Source organism: Balaenoptera ricei, chromosome 12 (genome assembly GCF_028023285.1).
Source record: "Balaenoptera ricei isolate mBalRic1 chromosome 12, mBalRic1.hap2, whole genome shotgun sequence".
NCBI lineage: Eukaryota > Metazoa > Chordata > Mammalia > Artiodactyla > Balaenopteridae > Balaenoptera > Balaenoptera ricei.
In genome coordinates, this window is record NC_082650.1 from 44,025,229 (window position 1) to 44,044,114 (window position 18,886).

At 38.1% G+C, this 18,886-nt stretch overlaps 1 protein-coding gene and 1 long non-coding RNA gene across 2 annotated transcripts in view; one reads left to right on the plus strand and one right to left on the minus strand.

Annotated features, from left to right (window-relative positions):
• Window positions 1-1,365: 1,365 nt before the first annotated feature.
• LOC132375954 (uncharacterized) overlaps window positions 1,366-18,886 on the minus strand; it is a 134,797-nt gene continuing 117,276 nt past the window's right edge. Inside the window, exon 5 of the long non-coding RNA XR_009506169.1 lies at window positions 1,366-1,570. This is a non-coding gene — a long non-coding RNA (uncharacterized LOC132375954). The remainder of the gene's footprint in view (window positions 1,571-18,886) is intronic.
• The window catches only part of ROS1 (ROS proto-oncogene 1, receptor tyrosine kinase), a 113,044-nt gene continuing 104,051 nt past the window's right edge, over window positions 9,894-18,886 (plus strand). The window contains exon 1 of the mRNA XM_059941347.1: window positions 9,894-10,441. Within this exon, the coding sequence (XP_059797330.1) occupies window positions 10,319-10,441 (123 nt within the window). The 5' untranslated portion in view covers window positions 9,894-10,318. The remainder of the gene's footprint in view (window positions 10,442-18,886) is intronic.

Here is an 18,886-nt window from a genome sequence, read left to right on the forward strand (position 1 = left end):
CAACACAAACATGATCTCATTTAAAGAAGTCTGGAAGTAGGTGGGTCCAGTGTTAATTCAATTTTTCATTGATTTTTATATTAAAACATGTTATGGAGTAAAATGCTAAATTTGTATGAATTTAAAAACCGAAACTAGAGATACAAAGAAAATTTGAGCTCATGAGCAGCTCAAAGCTCAAAACTCAAACCCAAGTACAGAGATGGCCATCATCCTCGCTTAACTCATTAATTCTCCTTTGCTGTCAGAGTTCTCCCACGGAGAAGATTCAAAAGCACAGGGCACTGTGATCTTGTGAACATAGAGGTGTTCATGATTAGAACAGACCACTGAAGTCTAGCTATTTCACACATGTCAAAGGGATTTAGTTGGATCAACTTTTCACAATTCTAGAGACCAGGGAACAGTCTGATTAGTCAAACTGATTGACCTAATGACATGTTAAGTTCATGAGGACATTTTTAGTTCCCAATAAACCAAAGCTTAGTCTACTATCCAAACCCTATTCAGTCTTAGTTCTTTGTCTTGGTAACTCCTTTGAAAAATAGGTAGTATATTTCACATATTCTGAGAAATATCTAGTATAATGTAAGTATTATATAAGGAATGTTACTATTACAAATGATAATAATACACTTAAAATGTTGCCATTCCCGCCAAGAACTTTATTCAAATCTAAAAACTGAGAAATGATTAGTTATTGCAACAATCGGAATGCAATATCTTATAGTTCAGGGATTGTGCCTCTCCTGTTATTATTATTATTATTATTATTTTAAATTTGGGGGCAGGAGTCGGGAGTGGGAGCTACTCTAAACTTTAAATTGACAGTGCTAAATAAAATACATTTCCTCTTTAAAAGGAGCAGGATCATTCTAATTAGATATTCCAGTTCAGAGAGATGAAAAGAAGGCTGATGACCCACTGAAAACATTACCTGGCTAAAGGCAGTTTAATGTCAAGGTTAATGTTAAGATTAAAATTAAGGTTATGGAGTTTAAGGTCAGATAAATATGGATTTCAGTCCCAATTCTGCTACTTCCTATCTGTGTGAACCCAAGAAACTTTGTTAACCTTCTCAGGCCTCAGTTTTCTCAACTGTAAAGTGGATATGCTAATAATACTTCATTGAGTCTTAGACTGGAAGGAGATAATACACATAAACCATTTCTCAGTGTGCAGTACACAGACATTGCTCATTCAGTGTGAGTTAATCACAACACCTATATTTGTATGTTGATAAAAAACTCATGGTAGAAGAAAACCACCAGAACCGTTCTGAATCATGTGTGTATTTCAAAACAGGGAAATTAAACTTGGACACATAAATATAAACATTCAAATAACATATTTTCAAAACTCCAATCTTTTTTTCTTAATGATTACCTTTTAAATGGGAACCCTGATTGAGGCCCCCAAAGCAATTTACCTCACTCTTGCCAGAGAGATAATGGGCACTCACGCTTCCTTGATGATATGGCAGCTTGACACTGATCTCCACTCTCTAGGGTGTTGGCTATTAATGTCTGGATGCCTGTGGTTTGAACCAACTTCCTTCTGCAAGCCCGGTCTTTGAAATAAAAAAGAAAATATATTATTTTAAATTACAGTGTTAAATATATTTTTAGTGATACTAAATTACATTATTTAATATATTTAATAATATTTAATTATATTATATTATAATCAATAATACATTATATTATTACTTATATTTAAAATATTTAATTAAAATTTAAAATATCTAAAATATTTAAAGGTATAAATATTTTAATAATATTTAAATAAATATTAATTATTTTAAATACAAAATTATATTATTATAAACCCCCATCTTAGAGGGGCTTTGTAACAATTTTGTGTCATAAAATTTCTTTCTAGCAAAGGATTCAATTGGAACCTTTGTCTGATGTATATGTTGCAATATTTGCAAATGCAGATCGGGTGATTTGATAAATAGAGAAACTTGCTAAGCCTGAAGTCATGGTTTCCTAGTTCTTCATCCTCTCTGAGTTTAAACAGTGTGTCTATCATCACAATAGCAATAAGAGCTTTTGAAAGAAAGCACTTTGCTCTCAGCCCTGATCTTTACTTGTAGGTGGCCCAAGTGCTCTTGTTGAAAGTATGTGAAAGAGATTGAGAAATCTTTTTACTAAATACAAATAGCTAAAGAAAACAATGTTTGTGCAAATGTTTTTGATTTGTGAGCAGGTAACCTTGTTATATTAGCAAAGACTAGTTCACTGTTCCAATTAAAATCACAATTTTATATATCTTTAAATAATAAACAAAATTATATAGAGTTTACTCAATGCTATAATCTAATATAGCAACCTGCAAACTTAGCCCTCTATCCCCGCAAATCTGTCCTTTTTCCTCTTTAGAACTTTTAATAACTTAGCACGCGTTTATTTTTTTGAATTTTATTTTATATTTTTATTCAGCAGGTTCTTATTAGTTATCTATTTTATACATATTAGTGTATCTATGTCAATCCCAATCTCCCAGTTCATCCCACCACCACCCCCCCACCCCCTCTTTCCACCCTTGGTGTCCATACATTTGTTCTCTACATCTGTGTCTCTATTTCTGCCTTGCAAACCGGTTCATCTGTACCATTTTTCTAGGTTCCACACATATGCGTTAATATACGATATTTGTTTTTCTCTTTCTGACTTACTTCACTCTGTATGACAGTCTCTAGGTCCATCCACGTCTCTGCAAATGACCCAATTTCGTTCCTTTTTATGGGTGAGTAATATTCCATTGTATGTATGCACCACATCTTCTTTATCTATTAGCAGGCGTTTTACTTGTTTATGTCTGGTGTGTCTTCCTCTGGTCCCTACCCAAGTGACGACTGGGATTTTTATCTGTTTGCTTCAGTGTTGTCTTCATAGTTCTTCGTATGGTCTTTGGCACATAGCTGGCAGTCAATAACTGTTGAAGATTCATTCAGCAAATCATTAGGACTAATCTAACCTCAACTGGAACAACGTGGATACCTAAGTGACAAAATTCTTAAACATGAAGAAATTGACCAAGAATGTACCAGGTGGCAGGTACTAAAACTTTGTGATTGAATCTATTATTATCTCCGTTTACAGATGAGAAAATTGAGGCAGACAGAACTGAAGTAACTCTCAAGCTCATAAGTGGAGCCAGGATTAGACACAGGCTAATATGGGAGTCCATGTTCTAACTACTGTACTATTTCCAGGAGACAGAAAAGGTGAGGGCTCTGATGTCAGAGACATGTTGCAGGAGGGGGTGGGTAAGAGAAATAAAGTGCTTTGAAATCTAATACCATGTCTACCACCTAATAAACGATCTCTCCATACATGTTAAGGGTGAAGAACTGTTTTCTGATGTACCAAAGCCTCTCTTTACCACTGCAACAATTTTTTTTTTTTAATTTATTTTTGGCTGTGTCGGATCTTTGTTGTTGCATGCAGGCTCTCTCTAGTTGTGGCGAGCGGGGGTTACTCTTCGTTGCAGTACGCGGGCTTCTCATTGCGGTGGCTTCTCTTGTTGCGGAGCACGGGGTCTAGGCACGCGGGCTTCAATAGTTGTGGCACGCGAGCTCAGTAGTTGTGGCTCGCAGGCTCAGTAGTTGTGGCTCAGGGGCTCTAGAGCTCAGGCTCAGTAGTTGTGATGCACGGGTTTAGTTGCTCCACAGCATGTGGGATCTTCCCGGACCAGGGCTCGAACCCGTGTCCCCTGCATTGGCAGGAGGATTCTCAACCACTGCGCCACCAGGGAAGTACACCACTGCAATAATCTTTGAAGCAGAGAAAAGTCTAGAAGATTCCCTTTTTTCTCTTTCCTAGGTGAACTTTGGTGTATTCTTGGAAAGACATTTTTAAGTCTGAAGTCCGTATTCAAAGCTAATTGGTTTTGTGCTCGGACTAAGTCATAAATGGTAAACAATAATAAATGATGTAATTGAAAGAGGAGGTAAGGGGGCTGGGCACACCCATTAAAAGAATGACACAGCCATTAAGAACACAACAAAAACTGGTTAGACTCTACTAGGCCCAAGATGGCAGAAGATTTAACTTCTGGTAGACCATGAGCCTCATTATATGCTCATTGTAATGCATTAGCACGCTAGATGACACACCCACAGGCACCATGACAGTTCCGAGGCTGACCGTAAAAGGCCAAAAAGTGGGTGGTCCAATAAAGATGTTAAAAAAAAAAAAAACAGTGGTGGTGCTCCAATTCCTGGAAATCCCTGCCCCTTCTCCAAGATATTTAGTTAGAATATTTCTCCCACTTGATAGCCTATGAAGTTACCCAGCCCATAAAAACTAACCACCCCTGCACCCCGGGGCCGGTCTCACCTCTGCGACGGGACCGCATCCTGTCTATGGAACGTGTATCTCTCTAAATAAACTTTGCTTTCACTTTACTATGGCTCACTCTTGACTCCTTTCCTGCGCAGAGCCAGCGACCCTCACTTGGTGGCCCATTCCAGGAACTCGCCAGAGACCTGGGACATGACCATCCTCCATGCCCCATTCTCCTGCAACATAATTAGTTATTAGTAAGGCTTCCTATTCTGCCCCCCCCACCTTTTTAAAATTGGTTTCTCAATATCTGTAATAATGCCAATGCTGGAGTTTTTCCCACGTCACTCACGGCTTAATAATGACGATTATAATCACACATTTCTTAAAGTCCTTTATTACCAGATAAAAGTCCCCAGCTTGGTTCTCATGGGTCAAAGTCACTGCCTCCCTCACCTGCTCCCATTGCCCATCGAGGTTTCCTACCTCAACAAGATGCATCTGTGCTTTCCTGTCCTCTGCCCACCGTCTGTCCTTCGGCAGTTGCTTTCTTTGCTCTGTCCATATATTTCATGCCTGGAGTAGGGTTTGAAACAGCAGCAATTCTGGCCCAAGATGGGGTGCTGGTGGTGTGTATGGCAGTCTGCAAGGTCACTGGTGGTGCCATGTGATACTGTGGGGTTCCTGGGCCCCAGCTCCTCAGGGGTTGGAGAAGCTGCATTAATGTATTTATTATTTATTTATTTATGTCTGTGTTGGTCTTCGTTTCTGTGCGAGGGCTTTCTCTAGTTGCAGCAAGTGGGGGCCACTCTTCATCGCAGTGCGCGGGCCTCTCATTATCGCGGCCTCTCTTGTTGAGGAGCACAGGCTCCAGATGCGCAGGCTCAGCAATTGTGGCTCACGGGCCCAGTTGCTCTGCGGCATGTGGGATCTTCCCAGACCAGGGCTCGGACCCGTGTCCCCTGCATTGGCAGGCAGATTCTCAGCCACTGCGCCACCAGGGAAGCCCCGAGAAGCTGCATTAAGAACAAAGGTTGGGGCCACTCTTGAGGGAGAGGAATGTGAAAATCCTGTTATAGATTCTGGGTCCTCTGATCTGGAGGCTGGGAGAAGAGGGCCTGATTTTGCATTTGAAAACCTCTCAACTTTATTACAAAAGCAGTTTTCACTTGAGGGCTAGCTTTAGGTAAAATGGTTAAGTGGTCATCTAGTATCTAGTTTCAATCTCTGGAAGTATCTTCCATGAAAACACAATGCCTTTTAGTCTCAATTAGATTGAAAAGGCTCAAAAAGTGCAAATACTCGGGAGAGTTGACAAATAAAAAGCAATGCTTTTGTCAGGACATAAGAAGGCCCTGGGTGGCTGGAAGGAGTGCTCAGTGGAACACAGGTGTTTGCCTTGGAGGCCACTGGCTCTGACTGGAGAAATTTCAGCCAGCAGCCCATTCATGGGAACCAGGTATCAAGAAACAGATTATTTGTGAAGATACACATTCAGAGTTGCTACCAGAAGTTTATGGAACCTCAGACTCTGGCAGAAACTCAATAAATGGAAGTGAATCACAAAGTTAAAGTGAGAAATCCAGCAAAACTGACTTGGTGCCTACTTCTTCTATGAATGAGGGTGTCTTAAATTCTGGCCAATGGTAGGATTGAGAGCCCAACCTGGGGGTACTGGTGAGTCAGTTCACCTGTGAGAAGCTGGGGGTCATGGGTGCAGGGGGTCAGGGGAGCAGACAGGGAAGATGCTGTGAAATGCACATGAAGAAACCTCCAAAGACTGTGATGAAAATAATGCACTCTTATTATAATGAATGTCTTGCAGACAAGAAACAGAAAGTTTTCTTCCTCCCTCCCTCCCTCTCTCTCTCCCCACCACTCACAGAAAAATACTTTGGTACATTTGCATCCATTTTCTTTTTTTCGTTTTATTTTACAAAGTTGAGACCAGTCTTGTTGCAGGAAGGCGGACCCCTTCCAGGGCCCGAGAGTGGGCTCTTGTCTAACACTCGGAAATGAATTGTCTGAGGAGACACACATGTTGACAAAGCAAGAGGCTTTATTGGGAAGGGGAGCCCAGGTGGTGATCAGCAGGGTAAGGGAACCCAGGAGAACTGCTCTGCCACGTGGTTCGCAGTCTCGGGGTTTATGGTAATTGGGTTAGTTTCTGGGTTTTCTCTGGCCAATCACTCTGACTCAGGGTCCTTCCTGGTGGCGTGCACATCGCTCAGCCAAGATGGAATCCAGCGAGGAGGATTCTGGGAGGTTGGTAGGACATATGGACTGGTGTCTCCTCTCTCCTTTTGACCTTTCCTAAATTCTTCAGGTTGATGGTGGCTTGTTAGTTCCACATTCCTTACCAGGACCTCCTATTGTAAGATAATTCATGCAGATGGTTACTATAGGGTCTGGCCAGGCCGGCGGTTTTAGTCAGTGGTTCCCCTGACAACATGGCCCTTCTCAAGCCTAATAGTGTAAAAGGTCCTTCTTTGGGGCTCCTTTTGATGATTGTAAAATTTTATTTCCCTGGAGTTATGTGGTGCTGATAGAGTGCAACTGAGTTTGAGGATATACATTGTATATTTTCAATAAATATAATTTCAAAACTCTGATGTATTTGATCACATCAGATCTATTCTGTTGCTAACCATCTGTATAGCTTATTCTAATGAAGCAGGATTAGAATAAAGGAATGTTTTAACAATTTCTCCTTTCACAGTGCCACCTCACTAATTCAATCTATGAACAAGGCAATTGTTTCAGAATGTGATCTTATTTTTTTTTTTAATTTATTTATTATTTATTTTTGGTTGTGTTGGGTCTTCGTTTCTGTAAGAGGGCTTTCTCTAGTTGCGGCAAGCGGGTGCCACTCTTCATCGCAATGCGCGGGCCTCTCACTATCGCGGCCTCTCTTGTAGCAGAGCACAGGCTCCAGACGCGCAGGCTCAGTAGTTGTGGTTCACGGGCCTAGTTGCTCCGCGGCATGTGGGATCTTCCCAGACCAGGGCTCGAACCCGTGTCCCCTGCATTGGCAGGCAGATTCTCAACCACTGCGCCACCAGGGAAGCCCAGAATGTGATCTCTTAATTGCAAATTGACCCCATGGGAAAGTCGATTTATTCTAAGGGATTTTATAGGAGTTTAAGTCTTATTTGTTAGGATAAAATTTTTAATGCATGCACTAAAATTTTGTTCAAAGACATTTGGAGGAACTTGTTTGATGTGAACTCTTGCCATGTATTTAGAGTATCCTATTTTAACTTGAGATGAATTTGGAGGTTGTAAGTCTTATACTTTTAAATTTTCATGCAGGATATTTAAAAAATTATTATTTAAAAATTTATTTTTTGAAACTGTAATATGTACACATGGTACAAAACTCAGACATTACAAATGAATATTAACCCCTTGTCAGATATATGATTTGCAAATATTTTCTCTCATTCTGTAGGTTGCTTTTTCATTTTGTTGATGGGTTCCTTAGCTATGCAGAAACTTTTTAGTTTGACGTAGTTCACCTTGTTTGTTTTTGCTTTTGTTGCCTTGTTTTTGGTGTCAAATCCTCCATTTACATTTGATTCAAATATCACTTCCAGTTTTATCACTTTTTGTTTCTTTGCTGCATTTTTATCTTTGTTGGCCAATTCCCTTTTTTCAATTATCCATTTTTCTAAACATCATTTTGTAAAATGTCATGTGGATTTACCACTGGAAGACAAGGAGGCAACACAACAACATGTTTTGCTGTCTGTGTAAGAACTGAATAACAGATGTGCAGTGAGTGGCCAATCACTGACAGACATTGAAAGAAGTGACATAATTGGTATCTGATTTTAATGTGCATCTGTTATATACACCTGATTTGTGGACTGCAGAGATAGCAGAGAAGTTTGTATTTAATGCACAATAGTCACAGTTAACATATTGGGCTAACTGAAGTTTGAACTGTATTATTATTTAACTAAACTGTGGTAACTTAAAATTTCTGCATTTCAGAACCATCCCAACAATGATTGCCTATACGGTGGCAGATTTTATTTTCCAAAGGTGGTGCAATGATCTCTTCCTCTTATATGTTCTTCTAGGACTTTGCTATTCCCACATCAAAAGGTAAGGTCTAATTCCCCTCTTCTTGAATCTAGGCAGTTTTGTGCCTCTCTGGTAATTAGTAAAATGGAGCAAAAGTAGCTGCATGATTTCTAAAGCTGAATCATGGAAGTCAATACAGCTTAACACTGGCACACTTTTACCAAAGCTCTAAGCCACCATGTAAGCCATCCAATTGCCTGGAGACTATTATGATGTGAAGGAGTCCAAATAAGTCTATTCGGAGAAATCACCTGGAGAAGATATGTGAATTGGTTGATCCAGTATTATACTATTGAACTTTTAGGTTGTTTCAAGTCTTTTGCTAATGTAATTAATTCTACAACAAATATCTTTGAACATACTCCATTTTTCACAAGTGCAAATCTATGTACCGGTTAGATTCCCCAAACCAGAATAAGCGCAAGTCTTGATATTGTAAGGATACTTTTTTTTCACATCCCACCAAAGAGTTAGATCAAGTGAGAGTAAAGAATGTACTTAGGTTTTCAAGGAAGTACTTAGTGGTCCACTTTGTTAGTGAAGTAAAAGTTACAAATATTATTTGTGCTAATCAGACAAAGGCACTGGTGGCACAGTGAAGAAGATAAATTTTGTTGGGATGAGAAAATCCCTTAGGCAAGGTAGTTTATCCTCTGATTTAAAAATGCTTTTGTAGAAAGATGGCCATATCCTTTGACCAAGAAGTTGGATAGTTGCATATTCTTTAATCTACGTTCTTTAAAATGCAGAAAATGAACAAAGAGCAGGCAGACAGTGGGGAATTTTTTCAAGAGAACAGGTTTTAGGGGTCAGTTCTGGAGTCAGTACCGTTCTTCTTTATGTTGTTCACCGATTTGGTTAGCATTTACTAAAAGATGTTCAGCTCAAAACAAACCCTCATGCGGGTGTTGCTCACAATGAGAACTTCATGACATTAAGAAAAGCTTAAGTTACATTAGTATAATTTATTTAAGAAGACAAGGAAGTTGATTTGGTACTTCAGATTGTCATAAGAAAGAACACCAACACGAAAATATCTAGCCTTAAAGAGTTAACCCTCAGCAATCTAAAAAGTAGCTATCCAGAATGACTCACGTCTGCACATCGCAAATTTCAAATTCTTTGTTTCAGGCTTAAACTTTATCTTGATGCTGGGTTCATTGAGATTTGTACAATATTTCCTTTTCAGGACAGCTACACTGGGACATATCTTAGGTTTCTGTGGTGGCTGGTTTCAGTTCTGTCTCAATAGACCTGATAAGGCTGTGTTTTAGTTAATATGTAGTGAAGTTCTGAAAGCGCTCTAACAAACTTCCTTGTCTTTAGCTAACCCTCAGAGTATTTGTCTATTAATTGCAGCTTTGTTTGCTTTTTCATTTTGAAATATGTATTTGGTTTCGAAGGGTTCTGTTTTCTCTCTCTGCTGCATCATTTGATTTGGGTGCTTCGATTTTTTTGATAATTCATTATTAGAATAGTATTACTGCTTGCTAAGGCATAGACGGTCAAAACCCAATTTCCTGCGTAGCTGAACAAACCTCAAAGAAGTGAAGTGGTGGAGGATCCACCGAGTCTGATCCCGTCTCAGACTGCACGTGTCACATGCTTGCTGAAATGCAATTTGCGTTCTCTACTTTGTTTACTTTCCATGTGAAGCGCTCTCCTAAGACCTAACCTTTACGCAGTGGGTGACTTTCTTTATGGGAGTAAAAGGAAGCTACATTATGAAATAGCTGTTATGGGAACGATACAAGCTATCTAGGATTCAAAGGTCTAAACACTATTTTAAAAGGCAAAGATATTCCAACACATCAAAACAAACCCAAAAAATCCACCAGCCGCTCTTTCAACTGAAGTGATGAAACCCAAAGAATTCAGATAGCTAAATGGAGAAAATGAGAAGAAAGTTCATCTAAGAATCTGCCATTGGTGAAGTGATGAAGAACATTTACTGGCTTGTTCTGAAACTTGTCAATTTTGTGACTCTTGGCTGCATATGGATTTCTGTGGTACAGTGTACAATTTTAAACAGCTGCCTAAAGTCATGTGTAACTAACCTGGTAAGTTTTCCTGGTCTAATATTTGTCTTTGTAGAAATTAGAACATGTAGAATTCAGCTTGTTACAAATGCTTGAATTATTTTATCTTTATGAGAAGTTTTCTCATGAGAAGTTGGTAGCAAGGCAAGAAAGATTCTTTTTCCAAAATAAGTTAGGAACATTAGTCATTACAGAAGGTAGGGTAGAGCTACTTTATTTCTTTAAGTTATCTGTTCATAGATCTTTTTTTTTTTGCAGGGGGGGCATGGGTTTCGGGTAAAAGAGGCTTAAATAAAATCAATTTTACACACCTTAAAAAATATCAGTTAAACTCATTTATTACAAAGTTATTTATATTTGTCTTGAAGCATGAAATAGGTTCGGCCACAGGGCAATGCCTTCTAATTGCAGACAGCAGTACTATTTATATTGTGGATGGATGATTGTATTGGGAGGTGGATGATGAGGGAAGCAGATGTAGGTGCCATAGAGAATATTTAATCTTACTATTAGTTATTATATATGTATATATTATTTTATGTATTATATATTTATATATAACAATTATTATTAAAAGACAGAATTGTTTGTAAATTCCTTTCTATCTGTGCATTTGTAATTCTTTTGGTGAGTTTTGCTGGACATTTATGATTTCCTTCTCATTTCTGGGTGTCATTCCTCCTATATATAGTGTTTCATATCTTTTCAGTTATTTTGACTTAGTTGTGCTTAAAACAGTCACTGAATCAACTTTAAAAACCAAATACATTCTAGCCAGGGAAAGATGCACTCTTCTTATCTAAAGACAAAGGAAATAGCATGATAGCTTACATGTGACAATACTTATAGTCGTACTTTTAAAAATAATAAAAGTACTAAATACAATATTCACTATTATGCTAAGGTATTGGAGATAGAAGTCTGTGGTAGAATAAAAAAGAAACATATTTGTGTTACACTCTTGGTTTAATTTAAACTATCGTTTAAAACACTACTTAGGCTTACTATGGTTAGTAGCACTTTTTAAAAAAAGTTTGGTATTTTATATAAATCTTTGCTGAAGACTTCACTGCTACGAATGTAGAATTGTGTGCTTTAGGTTTTTACAGTTGTAATCTAAATTTAAACATGGAAAAATGGGACTATTAAATGTTTTCTTTATTAAAAAATTAAAAATTTTTCTCTGATTATAACAGTACATATTCATTGTAAAATATTTATAAGATAGAGAAGAGCTAGAGAAGAATAAAAGAAAAAATCCTCTAATTCCACCACTATTAACCTATGATTGTATTTTCTTTCAGTGTTTTTCCTCAAATATGTATATAATTTTTCACACAGTTGTGTACCCAGCTTTTTCACTGAGCATTACATGGTGGGTTTTCCCCTATACCCTGAAGTTTTTATGGAAACAGTATCCTTAATATATTTAGAATATTCCATCATATGAATGTACCACTATAATTTGTTTATTAAATTCCCTACTATCAAAACTGATGTTGGTTGTTTCTATTATTCTATTTATTTTATTTTTTAGCTAAGCTTAGTTTTGTCTTATTTTTGTGTGTGGGCTCCTTGATTTCAGGGTTTGGCAGGAGGAGTAGACAGTCTGTCCTTTGCCGAGTTACCTTCCGCTCACCACCTACAGAGAAAGGCACAGCTGATGTGGCAGTGGCAGAAGACCCAGTCTGCCAATCTGACAGTAATCATGTCCCCCATCTGGGCCTCCCACAAGGGGCTGGGGGGACAAAAGCTCGGTGCAAGAACAGTGAACGGAGCCATGGGTCAGAGGAAAGATATGAAAAGTGCTCGAGTTTATTTCACTGTTTGAATTTTTTTCTGTGCTATCCTTTTTAGCCTGGATTTTTGCTATGAAGGTCATCTTCGATTTCACTGGGTGGTCCTTTTTTTTTCTTTTTTTCTTTTAAATTAAATTTTTTTTTGCTTTATCATGCTGGGTATACAACATACTTCCTATAACTGCTAATTCATGTATTTCAACATTTCTAGAAAATTATTAGTCATCATTTCTCAAAAGGTTGTCTCTACTATATCCTTTTCTTGCCTTCTGAGACTCTAATTGGATGTATATTATATTATTCTCACTGGGTGGTTCTTGATATCGAGGCATCTTTGTCTTTTAAAAAGAAACAAAAGAGTCTTGTACAAAGGAATGTTAGAATTGCTGTCCCAAAATGCACAAATCAGGGTTCTATGCTTGAGCATGGGTTTTACATTAATGGAGGAATCTGTGTGTATTAGTTGAGTGTATTAATTGACCTGATATTATAAAATTACATATGCCATGTGCTGCAGAGAACAAAAAATAATGTCCTTCAGAACACTAGTATTGTGAGATCCTTTATGAAAAAGAAACAAAAGAGATTCATGGTCAAATAATTTATGGAAATGCTTTTTGCCATACCCTCTTTTTGTAGATCCGCAGGACACAACCGCATATTAATGGCTTTGTTTAATCACAATTTTCTGATCTTCTTTGGCAACAAAACTCTTTTTTTGAGTAGCAAATCCCGACAGCTGAGGAACTAGTGTTCAGAAGTGCTCTTTTACAAGTATCAACTCAATTCAAAAAAAGACTATTAGAAACTATAGGATTCAGAAGGTTGTCCTGTTTAAAAAAATGTACTAACATCAATACCTTTCTCATATGTCAATATGTAACTGTATAACAAGATAATGGAACAAAAACATAATCCAAAAATTCCATAAAATATCCAGAAATTAGCACAATTTGTACTGGTACAGGAATAGACAAGCCAGTAAAACAGAATACACTCCAGAAACAATACCATGTACATAAGGGAGTGGGGAATATGATAAAGATAATACTTCAAACCAAAGTGGGGCCATACATTTAGAATGAAAAATAACTCCTTCCTTCAGCAGGCGAAAGAATAGGTAAACTGCGGCAATCCAGGAAATGGAATATTATTCAAAGCTAAAAAGAAACGAGCTATCAAGCCATGAAAGACATGGAGGAACCTTAAATGCATATTACTAAGTGAAAGAAGCCAATCTGAAAAGGCTGCATACTGTATGATTCCAACTGTATGACATTCTGGAAAAGGCAAAACTATGGAGATACTGGAAAGATCAGGGGTTGAGAGGGATGGCGTTGGGCTAGGGGGAGATGAACAGGTAGAACACAGAGGATTGTTAGAGCAGTGAAAATACTCTGTATGGTTTTGATATCATAATGATGGATATATCTCATTATACTTTTGTCCAAACACCAAGAGTGAAGGTAAGGTAAAATGTGGACTTCGGGTGATTATGATTGTGCAAATGTACGTTCGTCCTTACTAAAAAAGGTACTATTCTGGTGAGTGGTGTTGATAATGGGGGAAGCTATGCATGTGTGGGGAAAGGGAGTTTATGGGAAATCTCTGTACCTTAATAATCTCAATTCTGCTGTAAACCTAAAGCCGCTTTAAAAAAATAAAGTAAAAAGTACAGTACTTCTTTCTTTAAAAAAAAGTTTAAAAAAAGGATTAAAAAAAATCCAACTCCTACATCACTACCAGATTCAAATAAATTCCAGGAGGCATTTAAAAAAAGATATGATTTAAATACAAACAGACAAATAGCAAAACCAAACCAAAACAAGACCTCATCCTATAAAAATATTAGAATAAATTAGGGATGAATATTTCTATAATTTTGGAGTGGGAATGCCTTAAGAAGCCTGCTTCAAAAATCCAGGATCACTAAAAGAAATTATTAATAAATTCAACTGCTTAGAAACTAACTATATGACACTAAACGGAAGACAATAAAAACAAAGCCAAAGAATGGAAAAAAGCTTTATGTATGATAAACACAATTTTACCAACTCATATATACATATATATATATGTATATATATATGAGTATTTAAATTAAGTTTAGAACATGAAGACTCACTTTAAAAAAGAAGAACTATGAATGGTTAAAAAACATGTGAAAAATGTTCAATCTCACAGCAACCATAGAGTTGCACAGAAAAAATGAATTATCAATTTTCTTCTATCAGATTGGCAGAGATAAAAAATTTTACAGTTGGCCAAGTTTGGATAAGCTGGGACTTTCATGTGCTGTTGGTTAGGATGTAAGTTGATAGATTTCTAGAAAACAGTGGGTTAATAAATGTCAAAATTAAAAGAGAAAATATACTTTTAACACTGAACATCAAGAAATTTATCTGAAGAGATTATTGCATAACTAACGATATGTCTGCAAAAGGCTGTTTATAGCAAATTTGCACATAATATTAGATTTCTAAGTGCCTGGCACTGTACTATAATAATGAATATATGATTTAATTGAATCCTCACAGAACTTTATGTTTATTAATATTATCCTACTTATGTTTCAGATGAGAATACTAAGTTTAAACAGCATAGGTAACTTTCAAAAGATCACATCAGGAGCAAATATCATATGTGGGATTAAAATACAGATCATTCTGCTCTGTTTCATTATTAGGGTAGGAAGTAAAGAATGAAATTAGTTCCGGTTGAGGCGGGCAAAATAGAAAAGCTTGTGCCAAGAAGTAGGTGTTGGGTTGAGGATTTAAGATCCGGGACTGGGATTGTGTCTTTCAAGCAGGTAACTGGAGCAGGTGGAACTAAGTTAAACGACGAGGATCCTAACTCCAACGTGAGGAATTTGGTGCAGATTACAGGCGGCATCTGTGCTTTGGTTAAGAGCACAGGCTCTGGAGGCAACTAGTGCCCTATTCAAATCCTAACTCTTGGACAATTTACAAAACTTCCCTGGGACTCAGCTGCACAATGGAATTAACAATAGCACCTGTTGAATAGGGTTGTTGGGACTTTCAATAGGACAGTGTAAAACACCAAGAAGAGTGGCTGGAACGTGGGAATCACTCACTAATGTTAGCTGTGATAATGAGGAGGAAGGGGATGGAGAGGGAGTGGAGATCAGGAAAGAGTGTTGACAAATCTGCTTCATCAGAACCCCCTAGACCCAACTCAGGAAGCTACCTTGCCCAAGACCATTTATGGGCATGCCATTCAGCCTGTTAAATTTAATTTTGAGAGCTGCCGAAAGAAGGACTTAATCCAGTTACAATGCGACTTTATGGTCATCAAGAAACATCTGTTGTTTTATAGTTTAAAAACTACCCAGCATCCACCCTTTTGCTTTTATGAGCTAACCCTGATTTTTTTGAAGGGGTAGGAGAAAATTCAATTGCAAATTCACCATCTTACACGTGGTTGTGTATGGTTGTGTTTCAGTCACACAAAGGGGAATCAAAGGCTTCATTTTGAACAAAATTATGAAAACAAAGAACTGTGAAGCATGTGGTTGCACAATTAACCTAAAAGATACAGTTCTTACTCTCTATGTACTTATTATCTAAAAACAAAAAAATATTAAGCCTTCTTCTCCTTTCCCTACAAATACAAGTGGTTAGGGGATGGAGATTAGAGGAATCTTTATTTACACATCAAATGAGAGAAAAAAAGTCAACATTTGTCCTTTGGTTCCTGTGTCTGATTACTTCTCAAGTATACCCCCATGATGCTAGGTCACCGGATGATGTTTCCAAGAGACATGACTTCTGGACCATTCCTGAGTAGTAGGCCATGTTGAATTCATGGATTTATTCCTTCAGCTTATAGTTATTGAACATTCATTATCCCTCTGGCACCGTTCTAGATGCTGGAGAGAGTGGAGAGCAAAATGGATGGTGCTTACGTGGAAGGGAGAGAGAGGGCTCCACGAACTCAGTAATGGCCGCCTTTTCTCTTCCCTTTGAAAAGCACAGACTATTTGGAAGGCCACAACAGACGCTTAAGCCACCTCCCAAGCCCCTTTAGATTTTCGATTGTCTCTTGCTTGTAGTACGTATCTTGTAGAACGTATCTTGCTTGTAGTGCTGGGTCAGCCCAGGACAGATGGCGTGCTCCTTGCTGAATTAATCACCTCTCCAATTCAATGGTTCGAATTCAGCAACTTTTAAGGGGAGGTTCTGGTCAGTACCAATTAGAGTTACTAAAAATATTCACTTACTTTTCCTCTGCCTATAATTCTAAGTCAATGAGTGAGGCAGGTTGACAATTAGATCATATCCATGTAAGGCTATTCGAGTGCATATCTGATTATCATAGACTCAGCATTGCCATCCTTTGTAAGTCCTTTTGTTCATGAAGGACTCCACTCAAAAATGACCAGGGAGTGGATGGACAATTTATAGACTTTTCCCACCTTAGTTTCCATTTCTTTTATTTTCCTCCAGCGCAAAAAATTTCTTAAAATTTGTAAAAATGTGAGAAATAAACAGAGTAATCTGTTGTTTTACTATATGCAAAATTCTGAATTTGTATTTTTCCTCTGTTCTTAATAAGACTGCTTTTAAAAAAGAAAAATGCCATGTGCCATCAGGCAGGGCTACAAGGCCTGATCCCCATTTTGACACATGGCAGCTGCTGCACTTGCTTGCACACATGTGTACATACACACTGCCTCTGTGTAAAGCCTAGAATGTGTCTGCAAATTGGGCTTTTAAAAATTAACATCAATCTCGTATCTATCTATGAGAGAAATGAGACTTTAGTTTTGGTTTGTTTTAAGAAAAAAAAAAAACACCCTGACTTCAATGAACTATTGGCAAAAAAAGATGATGCCATGACTGTGTGAATGAAGAGAGGATGGTCTTCAACTGAAATGCTGTTAAACATGCACCACGCTTGACCTATTGGGCATTTGTGAACAATCTAGAAATTTCTGGGTTGTGACTGTACATTTAACTTGGTGATTCATGAGAAAGCCAGAGGGGAATCTAGTAACTCTTGATGACAATGGGTGGTTTTTTGTTTCATTTTACAGTAGCAGGCTCTAGTAGTCACCTACAAGTCGTTTCATTTGTGAGATCCAAGAGTAGAGCAGGAAGATTGATACGGATACTCAAAAGCTTAATACCAAACAATACTTATGGTCCTTATGTTTATGGGAAGCTCAAAAGGATGGAAAGAAAATCTTTAAAATTTTTTGAGAAGATTAGCATCCAGGTTATAGGGGTATGAGTAGAGAAGTCTTTTAAAGAGCAGCTCAGGGCTTCCCTGGTGGCGCAGTGGTTGAGAGTCTGCCTGCCAATGCAGGGGACACGGGTTCGAGCCCTGGTCTGGGAAGATCCCACATGCTGCGGAGCAATTAAGCCCGTGAGCCACAATTGCTGAGCCTGCGCGTCTGGAGCCTGTGCTCCGCAACAAGAGAGGCCGCGATGGTGAGAGGCCCGCGCACCGCGATGAAGAGTGGCCCCCGCTCGCCGCAACTAGAGAAAGACCTCGCACAGAAACGAAGACCCAACACAGCCAAAAATAAATAAATAAATTAAATTAAAAAAAAAAAAGAGCAGCTCAGTTTTAGACTCTGTGCTTTAAGTTTTCATGGCAGACTGATTGAAAATGTAGCACTGCTCTTTATTTAACTATGGATATTTGGCATTTTAAAGGACCTGGTGACAGATTATTTTTTTTGTAAATATTGCCGCCTTATATGTGAACACTTTGCTAAGTGGCTTATCATGAAATTTGCTGAATCTCTGAAAAAGCAACAGTTCAAAATGAGGTTTCGAGAATAATTCTGACCAGGATGTCTTTTGTTGGTGTGGCTGCTTTGATTAAAACCTTCTGTGAGGCAATGGTCCTTGCGTGATAGGCCCAGATGCAAATTAAGGTGACGACTGTATGTTGACCTACTAAACAAAAAGCACAACAGCTCTGTAACCATGAACAGATGTGGTTACTTCCCTGCTTAGTGAAAATTGCACACCCAAACCCCTAATGCCCCGCCCCCGCCCCAAAGGGAAAAAAAAACCTGTTTCAGCAGTGGCTTCTTTTAGGCATATGTAAATCCCTTCATGGAAAGTTACGAAACCCCGTTAATCCCACCTGTGAATGATTGTAGTATTTAACCCAGAGGTTAGTTCCTATAATGCTTATTTCACGAAAAGCCCCCCACCCCCATTTTTAGTGGTTAGTTTGTATAAAGCAAGCTCCAGACTGTAAGCCTGAAAAACCACAGTTTTCCCTAACAGGCAGGATTTCCAGTGAAATAGTGTGAAGGCGTCAGGGTTAACAGTCTTAAAGTCATTATTCAGACAAACTGAAAGTCTCTAAGTATGATGGTATAGGCCACCATAACCTTGGAGTCCTGTGAATGAGTTTTTGCACATGACACATATAATTGTATACGTGATTAGCATGGTCATCAATCTGTTTCGGGTATGCATATCCTATATTTATGTTTTAAAGCCCCCAGTATCACCTTTGTCTCTGCATGAGACAATTTAAGTGAGTTGCTGGTATCAGGACACTGTGGCATTCTCCGGGTCATGTGGTTGGCAATTTACTCAAGAAAATTTGAACACAATGTTTTTTTCATTACCCTTATTTTTTTTGAAACCGTAGTTTTATACAAAACTATTTCATCTGTCTT